Source organism: Ovis canadensis, chromosome 13 (genome assembly GCF_042477335.2).
Source record: "Ovis canadensis isolate MfBH-ARS-UI-01 breed Bighorn chromosome 13, ARS-UI_OviCan_v2, whole genome shotgun sequence".
Lineage (NCBI taxonomy): Eukaryota > Metazoa > Chordata > Mammalia > Artiodactyla > Bovidae > Ovis > Ovis canadensis.
The window spans coordinates 27,411,845-27,424,217 of NC_091257.1; the positions used below are offsets into that span (position 1 = coordinate 27,411,845).

The 12,373-nt window shown below is 48.3% G+C and overlaps 1 protein-coding gene across 1 annotated transcript in view; it reads right to left on the reverse strand.

The window, feature by feature from the left end:
* Window positions 1-12,373, reverse strand: part of ITIH5 (inter-alpha-trypsin inhibitor heavy chain 5) — an 85,077-nt gene that overhangs the window by 18,853 nt on the left and 53,851 nt on the right. Inside the window, exon 8 of the mRNA XM_069546397.1 lies at window positions 1,609-1,777. Coding sequence (XP_069402498.1) covers window positions 1,609-1,777 — 169 coding nt within the window. The remainder of the gene's footprint in view (window positions 1-1,608; window positions 1,778-12,373) is intronic.

Sequence of the window (12,373 nt, forward strand, 5' to 3'; positions counted from 1 at the left end):
AAAGTCCATTATATCCTCATTCTACAGATGGAGAGAAGGAGGTAGAGTTAAATGCCTCATAGCTGGTGGGGCTGGATTCAAATCCAGGCAGTCTGGCTTCAGAACCCATGCTCATCTCCTGATGAGGAGAGATTAACTTTCTGTTCCTCTGCAGAGGTTGGGTCAATGAACAGCTGAGACCAAAAAAAATAAAAATAAAAAAGGAAACCAGTGTGGTTTCTAAGGTTTAGATTCCAAAAGGGCATAACACACATTATCTGTTTTCTAAAGCTTTATCCTGCTCCCCTCTACACACACATAGCATTCTAATAGTAAGAAGCATCTGAATAAACTCATTTTAATGCATATTCTTTAAGTAGATACTGTATGTCAGGAGCTATGCCAAGTTGTTGCTCAGTCACTAAGTCGTGTCCAACTCTTTGCAATCCCATGGACTGCAGCACACCAGGCTTCCCTGTCCTTCACCATCTCCTGAAGTTTGCTCAAACTCATGTCCTTTGAGTCAGTGATGCCATCCACCATATGACCCTATCGTCCCCTTCTCCTCCCACCTTCAATCTTTCCCAGCATCAGGGTCTTTTCCATTGATTTGGCTCCAGGAACTACAGGCTAAGCAACGATGAAGGGAAGTCTCTTTCCTCAGAGACTTCCCAACTTCCTTCCGAGGATCATCACTAATGTGTTAACTCTAAACTTTCATTTCTCGCTTCAACCAGTAAAACAATTCCTAGATCACACTGTTGTGGAAACTGTTAGGAAATCCCATTGTATCCATAAATCAAAATTCCATTCACACAAGATCAAGTTCCGAAGTTCATTTGGGAAACCAGAGCTTTGCCTTGGACGGAAAATAACCAACATATGAGTGATGAGAAACTCAGATGGAAGAGGATGGACAGAACTGGGTGTTTTACGTCTCCAGATCGCGAAAGCAGAATCGCCTGAATCCCCCAGGAGACAGTGTCTCTCCGGGCCTTTAGGAAGGATGGTGAAGGTCCAGTAAACATGCCAATACTGAGCTTCCACCAGGCGCCCACTGTCCTCAGGACGAGTTGACAGCGGGAGTAAGATCTGGGTCCAGGGTTGATGGTGCTGATAGCCAGCACAGTTGTTAGCACACTGTCCTGAGTCTCAGATCATCTCAGAGCTCTTTCTGGCCTTTCCCCTCATCTGCGTCCTTACCTAGAGACTACCCCCAGGCGAGGGTGCAAAGGCTCCATCACCTTTCCACCTAGAGCATCTCCCAGGCCACCTGTAGTCCAGGAGGACCGACAGCTCAGGGGGGCGGCTCCATCTGCTGCCTTAAGGTTCTCACACTCAAACACACAAAACACTGAATCAGCCACTTGGCTTTCACTCCTGGCCCCGAAAACCGATTTACAAAAAGAGCTGCATTGTTTGGGATCTGTGAGATAAACCAGGAAAGGCTCCAAAACCTATCAGGTATTTCCCCTGTAACTTATTTGACCATCTTAGTTCAGTGCCCAGAAAAGGAGAAGCAAGCTCCTGGGGAAAGTGCTCACCTGTTATCTCCTTTCCTGTGATCAGCGTCAACTTTCAAATCCCTGTATCGGGTCTCAGCAAACAGGCAAAGCAGGACGTACTTACCTCCGCTCGGCGACATGTGGTGGATGTAGACTTTGCCATCTCTGATGCTGTTGGGAGTAACTGACACCAAATGGTCCTTCCACACTTTGATCCGGTTGGAAAACCCAACGATATTGAAATGGTCCTGGGGTCGCAGGTCATGTAGAATTGTGAAAAGGGCATCCTTGGTCTAGGCAAACACAAAAGCAAGGCCAGTCATGTCCCACTGCATGAGTCTACACATCCCCTGGCTTGGAAACTGCACGCTGGGGACAATCCCAGGGTTATAATAGAGTGCCTGCTCTGTAAAGGGACTTGGATAAATGTCAAGGAACTTTATCACCTAGCCAGGAAAAAAAAAAAAAAAAAGGCTCAGTGGGAAAGAATTTGCCTGCAATGCAGGAGACTTGAGTTTGATCCCTGGATTAGGAAGATCCCCTGGAAGAAGAAACGGCAACCCACTCCAGTATTCTTGCCTCGAGAATCCCATGGACAGAGGAGCCTGGCGGGCTATGATTCATTGGGTCACAAATGAGTCGGACAAGACTGGGCAGCTAAACAACAACATGTTACAACTTCATATAAGACACGAATGTTTTTCATATACGAAATGTTCTGTCTGCTCTGATCCACATACATCAAGCCTCAAGTCTCTGGAACTTCACGACTGCTGTTCTCGAGACCTGGAGTGTCCTTCCAGCTGCCTTATGCCCCTGTTTCATCTGACAAGTCCTTAGTCATTCTTCAAAACCCAGCCAATGTGCTATATTCTGTATTTGAAACATTTTCTAGCTCCTCTAAAGAGAGTGGACCTTCTCTCCTCCAGGCTAGCACTGCCCTCAACGTACTTATAGAGTAACGTGCATCACTCGTCACGACTACAGTCTGCTCTGTCTCTTTCCCTTCCTCCAGTGAAGGCAGGTTCCATCTTTTTTTTTTTTTGGCTGTACTGGGTCTTCGTTGTGGCACTTGGGCTTTCTCTAGTTGAGGAGCAAGGACCTGGTTGCCCTGAAGCACGTGGGATCCCAGTTCCCTGAACAGGGACTGAACATGTGCCCCTTGCATTGGCAGGTGGACTCCTATCCACTGGACCACCAGGGACGTCCCTCTGTCTATTTTGTTATCTCCCAGAGCAGAGCACTCCTGACACGCACTAGAGAGAAGTTCAGAGGATGAAAGAACACGAGGACGATTCATGAATTACAGAGGAAGGGTACGAATCAGAACTACCACTGGGTTTTAAGAGAGAATGAAGCAGCGTGGGCTGGAGTGACGTGAGAAGGCATTTCAGAGAACAGAGGGGATCTGAAGATGAGGCCCGAAGGACCTGGGTAACTTGAAATACAAGGGAGGACATCCTGGAAAGAAGCCAAGAAGGTCATATGTTACCACACGTAACACAGATTGCTAGTGGGAATTTGCTGTATCCAACACAGGGAACCCAAAGCTGGTCCCCTGGGACAATTGAGAAGGGTGGGACGGGGTGGGAGGTGGGCTCAAGAGGGAGGGGACGTGCTTCCGGCCGATCCATGTGGATGCACAGCAGAAACCGTCACAACATTGCAATCACCGTCCGATTAAAACCAAAATAAAATTTAAATAAATATTTTAAAACCATTACCATTACTTTGTCAACAAAGGTCCGTCTAGTCAAGGCTATGGTTTTTCCAGTAGTCATGTATGGATGTGAGAGTTGGACTGTGAAGAAGGCTGAGCGCCAAAGAATTGATGCTTTTGAACTGTGGTGCTGGAGAAGACTCTTGAGAGTCCCTTGGACTGCAAGGAGATCCAACCAGTCCATCCTAAGGGAAATCAGTCCTGGGTGTTCTTTGGAAGGACTGATGCTGAAGCTGAAACTCCAGTACTTTGGCCACCTCATGCGAAGAGTTGACTCACTGGAAAAGACCCTGATGCTGGGAGGGACTGGGGACAGGAAGAGAAGGGGACGACAGAGGATGAGATGGCTGGATGGCATCACCGACTCGATGGACATGAGTCTGAGTGAACTCCGGGAGTTGGTGATGGACAGGGAGGCCTGGCGTGCTGCGATTCATGGGGTCACAGAGAGTCGGACACGACTGAGTGACTGAACAGAACTGAGCACTGTACACCTTAAACTTACAGCGCTGTGTATCAACTGTACCTCAGTACAACTCAGGGGACATCAAGGGACAAAAAAACCCAGCCCCCTTCTCTGAGATGCTCTCTCACGCGACACACACATCTTTTCTGGCAATCATGACATGGCAGTTATTTCTCCCAGCCCTTCCCCTTGCCAGGACCTCTGCGTCTGCCGTTCCCTGTGATGGATGCTCTGTCCCACAGTCGGCGTGCCCGCTGCCCCCTCCTTGTCCTTCGGTTCTGGGTTCACTCACTCCTCTGCCCTTTCAAGCCAGCACCCTGGCCCCTTCCCAGCGCTGATAGAGAGAATGCGATGACATATTTGTGCATTTACTGGATGGTCCAACTCAGCCCCGCGTCTCCGAGTGCAGGAGCGTTTTCTGTTCCGTCACTCTTGGGTCATACCCAGCTGGGCCTGCCCGCATGGCAGATTCTTGAAACAGGCTTGCAGAAAAAAGTGAGTGCTGGGAAGACTGTCCATCTGTGACACCAGACTCCTCAAAACAGCTGTCCCCTTGTTTCCTCCCTGCCCTCCCAACACAACAGTTGGCACATTGTGGGCTGTCAGTAAATAGCTGCTGAATGAGCAATTGAGAGAAAAAGAGGGAGAGAGAGAGAGAGGGAGAATTCTACTAAGTGAATACGAAGGGAGGAGAGACACAGCCCCCACCCTTGAGAAGCTAAGACAGAACACTGAGAAGGGTGATGTGCACGAAACACGGCTGAATGACGGACAGCATTAAAGCAAGAGTGAACAGATCAGATCGCGACAACGAACAGATGTGGGGGGAGGGCCCTGAGCGCACTGCTGACGGAACTCCGGGAAGCTGGCCCCACCTTGACCCCTCACCCTTCCACCCGCTCAGAGCCAGCACGACCCCAGGTTGAGCAAAGACAGGCTCAGCATCACTCCCCATCCGACAGGCTGGACCTCTGGGAAGCCTGAAGGTCCACAGGTGGGCGGTGACAGACAGGACCGGCAAGCCGAGGCAGTCCCGGGGACAGTACAGTCGGGGGCCAGCTGCTAAGGCAGCCACTTGGACATGTTTCCGCTGCTGGGGCTCAGAGCTGGCAGGGCCCCCCAGGGTTCAGGCTGGGGCCTGAGGAATCTCCTCAGAAGGCTGCTGTTTGTTTAGCGGCTGTCATCCCTAGGGATCCTTAAATAGCGAGCTCAAGCCCTCGAGAGGGGCTGGCCTGGCTTCTTGGCTGCTGTTTCCCCCCTCGTAAAGGATTCTCTGCTTTAGGAGCAGTCCTTCAAGTCTCTCCACCCTCCTCCCCTGAGCTCAGCAATGAAGGGCTTCTGATGACCGTGTAAGGCCACAGCTCTGACTTGTCCTCAGGAGCACTGGGGCGGGCAGGCAGGCCCACGGGCTCCCGGGAGTTCCACTTCCAGTTGCCTCGGGACCTTTGCACTGGTCTCCAGGTCCTTATTCCAAGGGGCGGGGGCGGACACTGCCTGGAGCCACCGCCGCCCATTAACCCTTCCTGAGCTCCGACCAGCGCGATCTGGGGAGCTCTGTGTTCTGCAGAAGGCTGAAAAGGCAGGAGGAAGGTGTTTGCCCAGATAGAAGAGAGAATGTGAGGTGGCTTCAGCTGGTGTTTCTGCACCCTGTGTTTATATGCTACAGACAGACAGAAACCTAGGCAGGCTTTTCCCAAGAGTATACCCTAGAGACCAAGGTAAGCACATTCTAGAAAGATCAGAGGAAGCCCAGAAAGATCAGAATGGATGGTGCAAGCTGGTTCAAAGGCCTGAGCTACCCTGGAGGCAACTGACTGGTCATATCCACTCCTTGGTGACCCCAAAGGGCACTCGGCAAACACCAGCCTCTACAAGTCACCAGAAGGGCTCCTTACGATGTTCCAAGTTGTGTCTGAACTGAAGGAAGGTACGAAAGGTACACAAATACAATGGAGAGAGGAAAAGGAAATACTTCTCATTATTCAGATAGTAAAGAAGCACCCTGGCCTGCAGGAAGCATTCAGACAAGATTCCCTTTAATCCGAGCCTTGTAGAAACAAAGAGAATAGGGATGACTGGCTCCTTGAAACAGTTCCGTAGTGAGGAATCCTTCTGCTTGTAGGTACCTCCCTTGGGTTAAAAGGAGGGGGGAAAAGTATTTCCTCTGAAAACAATGTCTTAGAGGTTAATTCCAGCTCTGCCTCTGGTTTATTATTAAGTAAGCCTTTTCATCTCTGTCCACTTAAGTTCTTTCAGAAGCAAGGAGAACGTAAATAAACAAAGAGGAGCTCTCGGTTTCAGATTCTCTGTTCATCCAACTTGGCTGGTGATGGTCCCTCTTGGTCTAGCGGGTCTTCAGGGAAGGGAACTGTGCACCCTTTCCTGGCGGTGTCTGTCAGGGAAGGGGCAGGGCTGGGCCCTGGGAGGTGCAGCCCCTTTTACACGCTTACTGTCTCCTTGTTAGGGCTGCTCCCGGGGCGGGGAGTTTCTGAGAACTGCTCTGTCTGGCGGGCTTAGAGCCCCTGTGTTAAGCCAGCCTACAGACAAGATGGACCTTCCTTTCCCTTCCCTACAAAACTGAGCCCGAGCAGCTGCAGGCTCTTGGCTCAGCCCTCGAGGCGGTGAGTGTTCCAACTACACACGCTTTGAACCACTCACTCTGAGACGTTCCCCAAGGAGAGAAGACCCTTAGGGTGACCGACCCATCAGTGGAACCCATGGAAAACCCAGCTGCCCACCCACTCCATCGGGGTCCCCGCTGCCTCTCCTCAAATCTTTCTGTGTCCCCGCCGAACCACCCGCACCAGCAACCAAGTCTGACACAAAAGGTTTTTGTACCCCAGTCCCTGGGTGGTTACGAGCCCATGACATCATAGAGGAAGTCCAAGGTCAAGGGTCTTAGACACCAGACATGCCAAACTTTGAGCAGAACAGCCCTGCTGTGCTCCGAAGCAGTCCTCGCGCTCACCCCATTCTAAAATGTTTGCTGAGGAGCTGACATTTTCCCTTTCCACACATTCCTTCTGGATGAACCCAAGAGAAAATCCTCTGTGAGTCCTCTCATCAAAAGCAAAAGAAAGCTAAGAACTTCTAAAAGTCCAGCTCGAGCCAAGACAGAATTGTGCCCAACAGAGAAGTACCCTAGAACGCCCTCAGTTTCTGAGAGGTAATACCGGGATGTGGAATACACCCATCGGCAACTGGACACAAGCGGGTCTTCTCCCTTCTCGGGCGGGTGGAGATAAGGGGCCCGGGCGGGGACCACAAAGAGGTGTGTGACTGGCCTCCGTGCGGTGCAGTCCCTCTTGCGGCCAGCAGGGGGAGCGCTCTACCCCCAGGACTGGCAATGGAGTCCCGCTACTGGAAGGACAGACAAAAAGAGTCTGTGATCCCATCAAAGTTTGCAACGTCAGGCCCTCCTTGCAACCTCAAACTACCCATCTAAGCCGTCACTGAGAAGGATGGAGATGTCCAGCACCTCGGCCTCTCTCTGCGCCCTCCACAGACATTCACCCACGTCACCCTGCAGGCACCATTGCGGCTAAAACCAGAGCAGCCATTCTGAGCGGGCCCTGGGCGCCCATGATGCTTCAGTGGGAGTATTCCAAGACCGTGGCATTTCAAGGGCACAAACATGGATTCCATAAAAGGCAACACAACTGTACTTGGACACGCTACAGGTTTGAAGTTTTTTGAAATCATATCCAGACTGACCCGCCAAGTAATTTTTTTTTAAATTCCATCTTTACCAGCAAGGCAATAAATTGAGTGAGAAAGCCCATTTCTCCATAATGTATTCATGTCTATATCATTGTTTTCCAGAAAAATCTAGCAACAGATTGGTTTCAAAGAACCTCAAACATTAAAAAATATCACCCTACCGATGACAAAGTAAGCACAGTTCAAGAGGTTATACAGACTCATAAAGGAAAACATGGATTGCACAAAGCCTGGTGCCCACTGTCGCCTGTGTCATGAATGACTCCCAAAGTGAATCACATTATATAATTTATTTGAAAATAAAAAATGAAACCTGTAATACAAGAAACATTAAACATCAAAAGGTGTCTATGTTCAATACAAGGAGCTGGTTGCAAAAAAACAAAACCTATTTTTCTATTGGCCAAAGGGTTCGCTTTAGAGAAACAGTAGAAATTCAGAAGCTTTCTTTACATCATTGGAAAATTGGGGCTAGAAGTCATCAGATCTTCCAATATTTTAAAACAGTTTGCATGCACCCTTATAGAAGAAAGTGAAGAAGAACTTAAGAGCCTCTTGATGAAAGTGAAAGAGGAGAGTGAAGAAACTGACTTAAAACTCAGCATTCAAAACATTAACATCATGGCATCCCGTCCCATCACTTCGTGGCAATTAGATGGGGAAACAATGGAAACAGTAACAGATTTGGGGGTGTGGGGCTCCAAAATCACTGTAGATTGTGACTGCAGCCATGAAATTAAAAGACACTTGCTTCATGAAAAAAAAGCTATGACCAACCTAGACAGCATATTAAAAAGCAGAGACATTACTTTCCCAACAAAGGTCCATCTAGTCAAAGCTATGGTTTTTCCAGTAGTCATGTATGGATGTCAGAGTTGGACTATAAAGAAAGCTGAGCGCCAAAGAATTGATGCTTTTGAACTGTGGTGTTGGAGAAGACTCTTGAGAGTCCCTTGGATGGCAAGATCAAACCAGTCAATCCTAAAGGAAATCAGTCCTGAATATTCATTGGAAGGACTGATGCTGAAGCTGAAACTTCAATACTTTGGCCACCTGATGCGATGAACTGATTCCTTAGAAAAGACCCTGATGCTGGGAAAGATTGAAGACGGGAGGAGAAGGGGAGGACAGAGGATGAGATGATTGGATTGTTGGATGTCCATCAACTCTATGGACATGAGTTTGAGCAGGCTCCGGGAGTTGGTGATGGACAGGGAGGCCTGTTGCTGCAGTCCATGGGGTTGCAAAGAGTCAGACACGACTGAGCGACTGAACTGAACTGAACTGTGCGTGTGTGTGTGCTAAGCTGCTTCAATTGTGTCCAGCTCTTTGCGATCCCATGGACTGTAACCTACCAGGCTCCTCTGTCCATGGGATTCTTCAGGCAAGAATACTGGAGTGGGTTGCCATGCCCTTCTCTGGGGGATCTTCCTGACCCAGGGATCGAACCTGTGTTTCTTACATCTTCTGCATTTGCAGGAGGGTTCTTTACCACTACTGCCACCTGGTAATCCCTAAAACAGTTTGCTGCTGCTGCTGCTGCTAAGTCACTTCAGTCGTGTCCGACTGTGCAACCCCAGAGACGGCAGCCCACCAGGCTCCCCCGTCCCTGGGATTCTCCAGGCAAGAACACTGGAGTGGGTTGCCATTTCCTTCTCCAGTGCATGAAGGTGAAAAGTGAAAGTGAAGTCGCTCAGTCGTGTCTGACTCCTAGCGACTCCATGGACTGCAGCCTACCAGGCTCCTCCATCCATGGGATTTTCCAGGCAAGAGTACTGGAGTGGGGTGCCATTGCCTTCTCCCCTTAAACAGTTTAGTAAAACTAAACATTAACTTGAAATTTCACCTAGAAGGAAATAGAAAGTAATAGTATTTCTTAGGTCTCTACACTGTTCAAACTGTCACAAAGAGCATTATTTTTGAAATTAAACAAAATCATAGGGCTCCTGTATTTTAAAACACATTATTATAAGCTATTATAATTTTATTTATTGTTTGAATTCTAATTTCAAATGCTCCTTCAATGCAGTACTGTGCTAGATTATAACTCTAGTTCTGATCACCCAATCTGTGCAAAACTAATATTAACTGGGTGCTGCTTCATAGCGAGAGAAAAGCACTGCTCTAGTACAAATTCAGATCTAAATGCCAGCATTGGGACTTTCCTGGCAGTGCAGTGGTTAACACTGCACTTCCACTGCCAGGGACTCAGGTTCTATCCTTGGTCGGGGAACTAGGATCCCACATGCTGCGTGGAGAGTCCAAAACAAATAAATAAAATACTGTAGATTTCAGTGGCACACACACAAAAATGCAAGTAATACTTTAGGACTGGTTCCAAAAGAGAATAATTTCTAACTAAATTTTGGCTAAATAAAAAAGTCTGAATATAGTTAGACATTAGAGCATCTTTTGCAATATAAACATAAGTATATTTTATTAGTCTTTGTGTTTGGATTAATGTTATTCTAACTAGAGAAGCAAAGTCTCTCTCATATGAAGGCTCTGGTTATTGTTACAATCTATCACCAAATGTTTTGACTTTGCTCTGACAAATGTACCAAGTATTTATCTAATAATGTCATGGAACATGTTTGTAAAAAGTTCTTTGCCAACAATGTTTCTTTGATTCTTTATCATGTATTAAGGACATCTATTTCTCTTCTTACACACACAGCTCTTCAGCATGGGAGGATCATGCAGGAAAATAGAGGGGCTTCCTTGGCAGTCTGGAGGTTAGGGGTCCACCTCTAACCTCCTTATTATAAAAATATTAAAAATATATTCTCCTGCTTTCACTGCAGGAGACATAGGTTCGTTCCCTACTAAGATCCCACATGCCGAAGGGTGGCCAAAACAAGAATGTTCTCGGTCTCCCTTCTTGCCCCATCCACTGAATTAATTTCTGAAAGACTCAATCACTCTCCCCTCCCCTAGGAAGCCCTGGTTGCCCCTGCTCCACCCTGAAAAATCTGACCAGCACCCCTGTTTCTCTGTGACCGGATCCTACATTCACTTCTATCACAGGGAGCACCTTGCTTACAGTTTCCTCCATGACTTGTTCTTTTTCTCTGGACCGCTTGGGAAAAAAGGTTCTGTCTTGCTTATCTTTGTATCCCCACAGCTTGTACCTCTCCCACAGTGCATAATCAACGTGACGTTCAATTTTGGAGAATTGGAAGTCCGGAGTCAAAGCCCAGATGCCAGCCTGGGCGAGCGTGGGGTCCTAAGCAAGAGAGCGAGGTGACTGTGACGTCAGGCCCAGGCAGCTCTTAGGAACTGCACCCCCTTTGCAGCTTCCAGCAGCCACCAAACAGCTGCAGTCCAACAATAACACTCGCAGGCACTCTGATAACCGCTTCCACATTTCTCATCTCAGTCAATCCTCTTTGACCAACAGAGGTTATCTCATTTTGACTTGTAGCCTAAACTTCTAGCCCTTTACAGAGAAAGGTGGCTGATGGCAATGCCCACTGGAGAAACTTAAGGGCAAGGTCAGGACACCAGGAAGGGCAAGTAAGGTTCTTGGTTATGGGAGGCCCATGCTTCCAGACGCCTTCTGCCAGGCCTGCACTCTGAACAGACAATGCAAGAGAACTCAAAGCTCTGTGTTGTTCATTTTCCCTTCCCACGATCACCACACAGTGCCTTCATTTAGAGATCCGCAAAACTCACTTTTATTTTTACCTGCGCTGGGTTCACTGCTGTGCGTGGGCTTTCTCCAGCTGCAGCCAGAGGGGGCTGCTCTCTGGTTGAGGTGCACGGGCTGCTCGCTGCTGTGGCTTCTCCTGTTGCAGAGCACAGGCTCTAGAGCTTGGCTCAACAGTTGTGGCTCATGGGCTCAGTTGCTCCACAACATGTGGGTTCCTCCCTGACCAGGGATCGAACCCGTGTCCCCTGCATTGGCAGGCAGATTCTTTACCACTGAGCCACCAGGGAAATTCCCCTCAAAAGTTTTTAAACATGACCTCATTTGGCTCAATCTTCACCGTTTCAACATTTTTTAAAAATGTGCTCAGTTGTGTCCGACTCTTTGTGACCCATGGACTATAGCCCGCCAGGCTCCTCTATCCATGGGGATTCTCCAAGCCAGAATACTGGAGTGGATAGCTGTTCCCCTCTCCAGGGGATCCTCCCAACCCAGGGATCAAACCCAGGTCTCCTGCATTGCTGGCGGATTCTTTACCAGCTGAGCCACGAGGGAAGCCCAAGAATACTGGAGTGGGTAGCCTATCCCTTCTCCAAGGGATCTTCCCAACCCAGGAATCGAACCAGGGTCTCCTACATTGCAGGTGGATTCTTTACCAGCTACCAGGGAAGCCCTTTTTAAAAATGGGTACCTCCAAAGTATTTAAAATTTTCTTTATGATTTTGTTGAAGAGCAAAAAAATTTTTTGAAACAAAATGTCCAAGTTTTCATGAGTGGCCCAGGGTAAAAATATTTTTCCCTTTGTCCATCATTTCTTTTCTCATTTTTCTGAGTTTGAGCCAAAAGACACCAGATTCCTCTGCTGCCTTCTGTCCATGGCCCCAAGGCCCAGACTTTTGTTTTGCAATGTATTTCTAAGATGCATGCTTGCTAGAGGTACTGTTTGGACAAGGGCAGCTCAGGGGATGAGAATAAATAGTATTTATCAACTGAAACAGTATTTCTAGCCAGCACCAATTAGCCGTCGCTATAGGCCAGGAGCCCACCAGCCATGGCCTGGCAGCCAAATCCAGGCTGCTCTCTGCTTTTAATAAGTGTTGTTTTATGGGAACAGGACACACCCATGTCTTTGCACGTTGCAGCAGCCGCCTTTGTGCTACAACAGCAGGGTTGAGTCATCAAGACAGAGACCTTCCAGGCTGCAAAGCTTAACATACTCACTGACCTGTCATTTTTTAGAAAATGTTTGCTGACCCCTGTCCTGGAAAACTGCAAAGAGGGAAGCTGGACACTGTGTTATGAACTGAAGCTATGCTTTCAGAGGCGGGAGGATC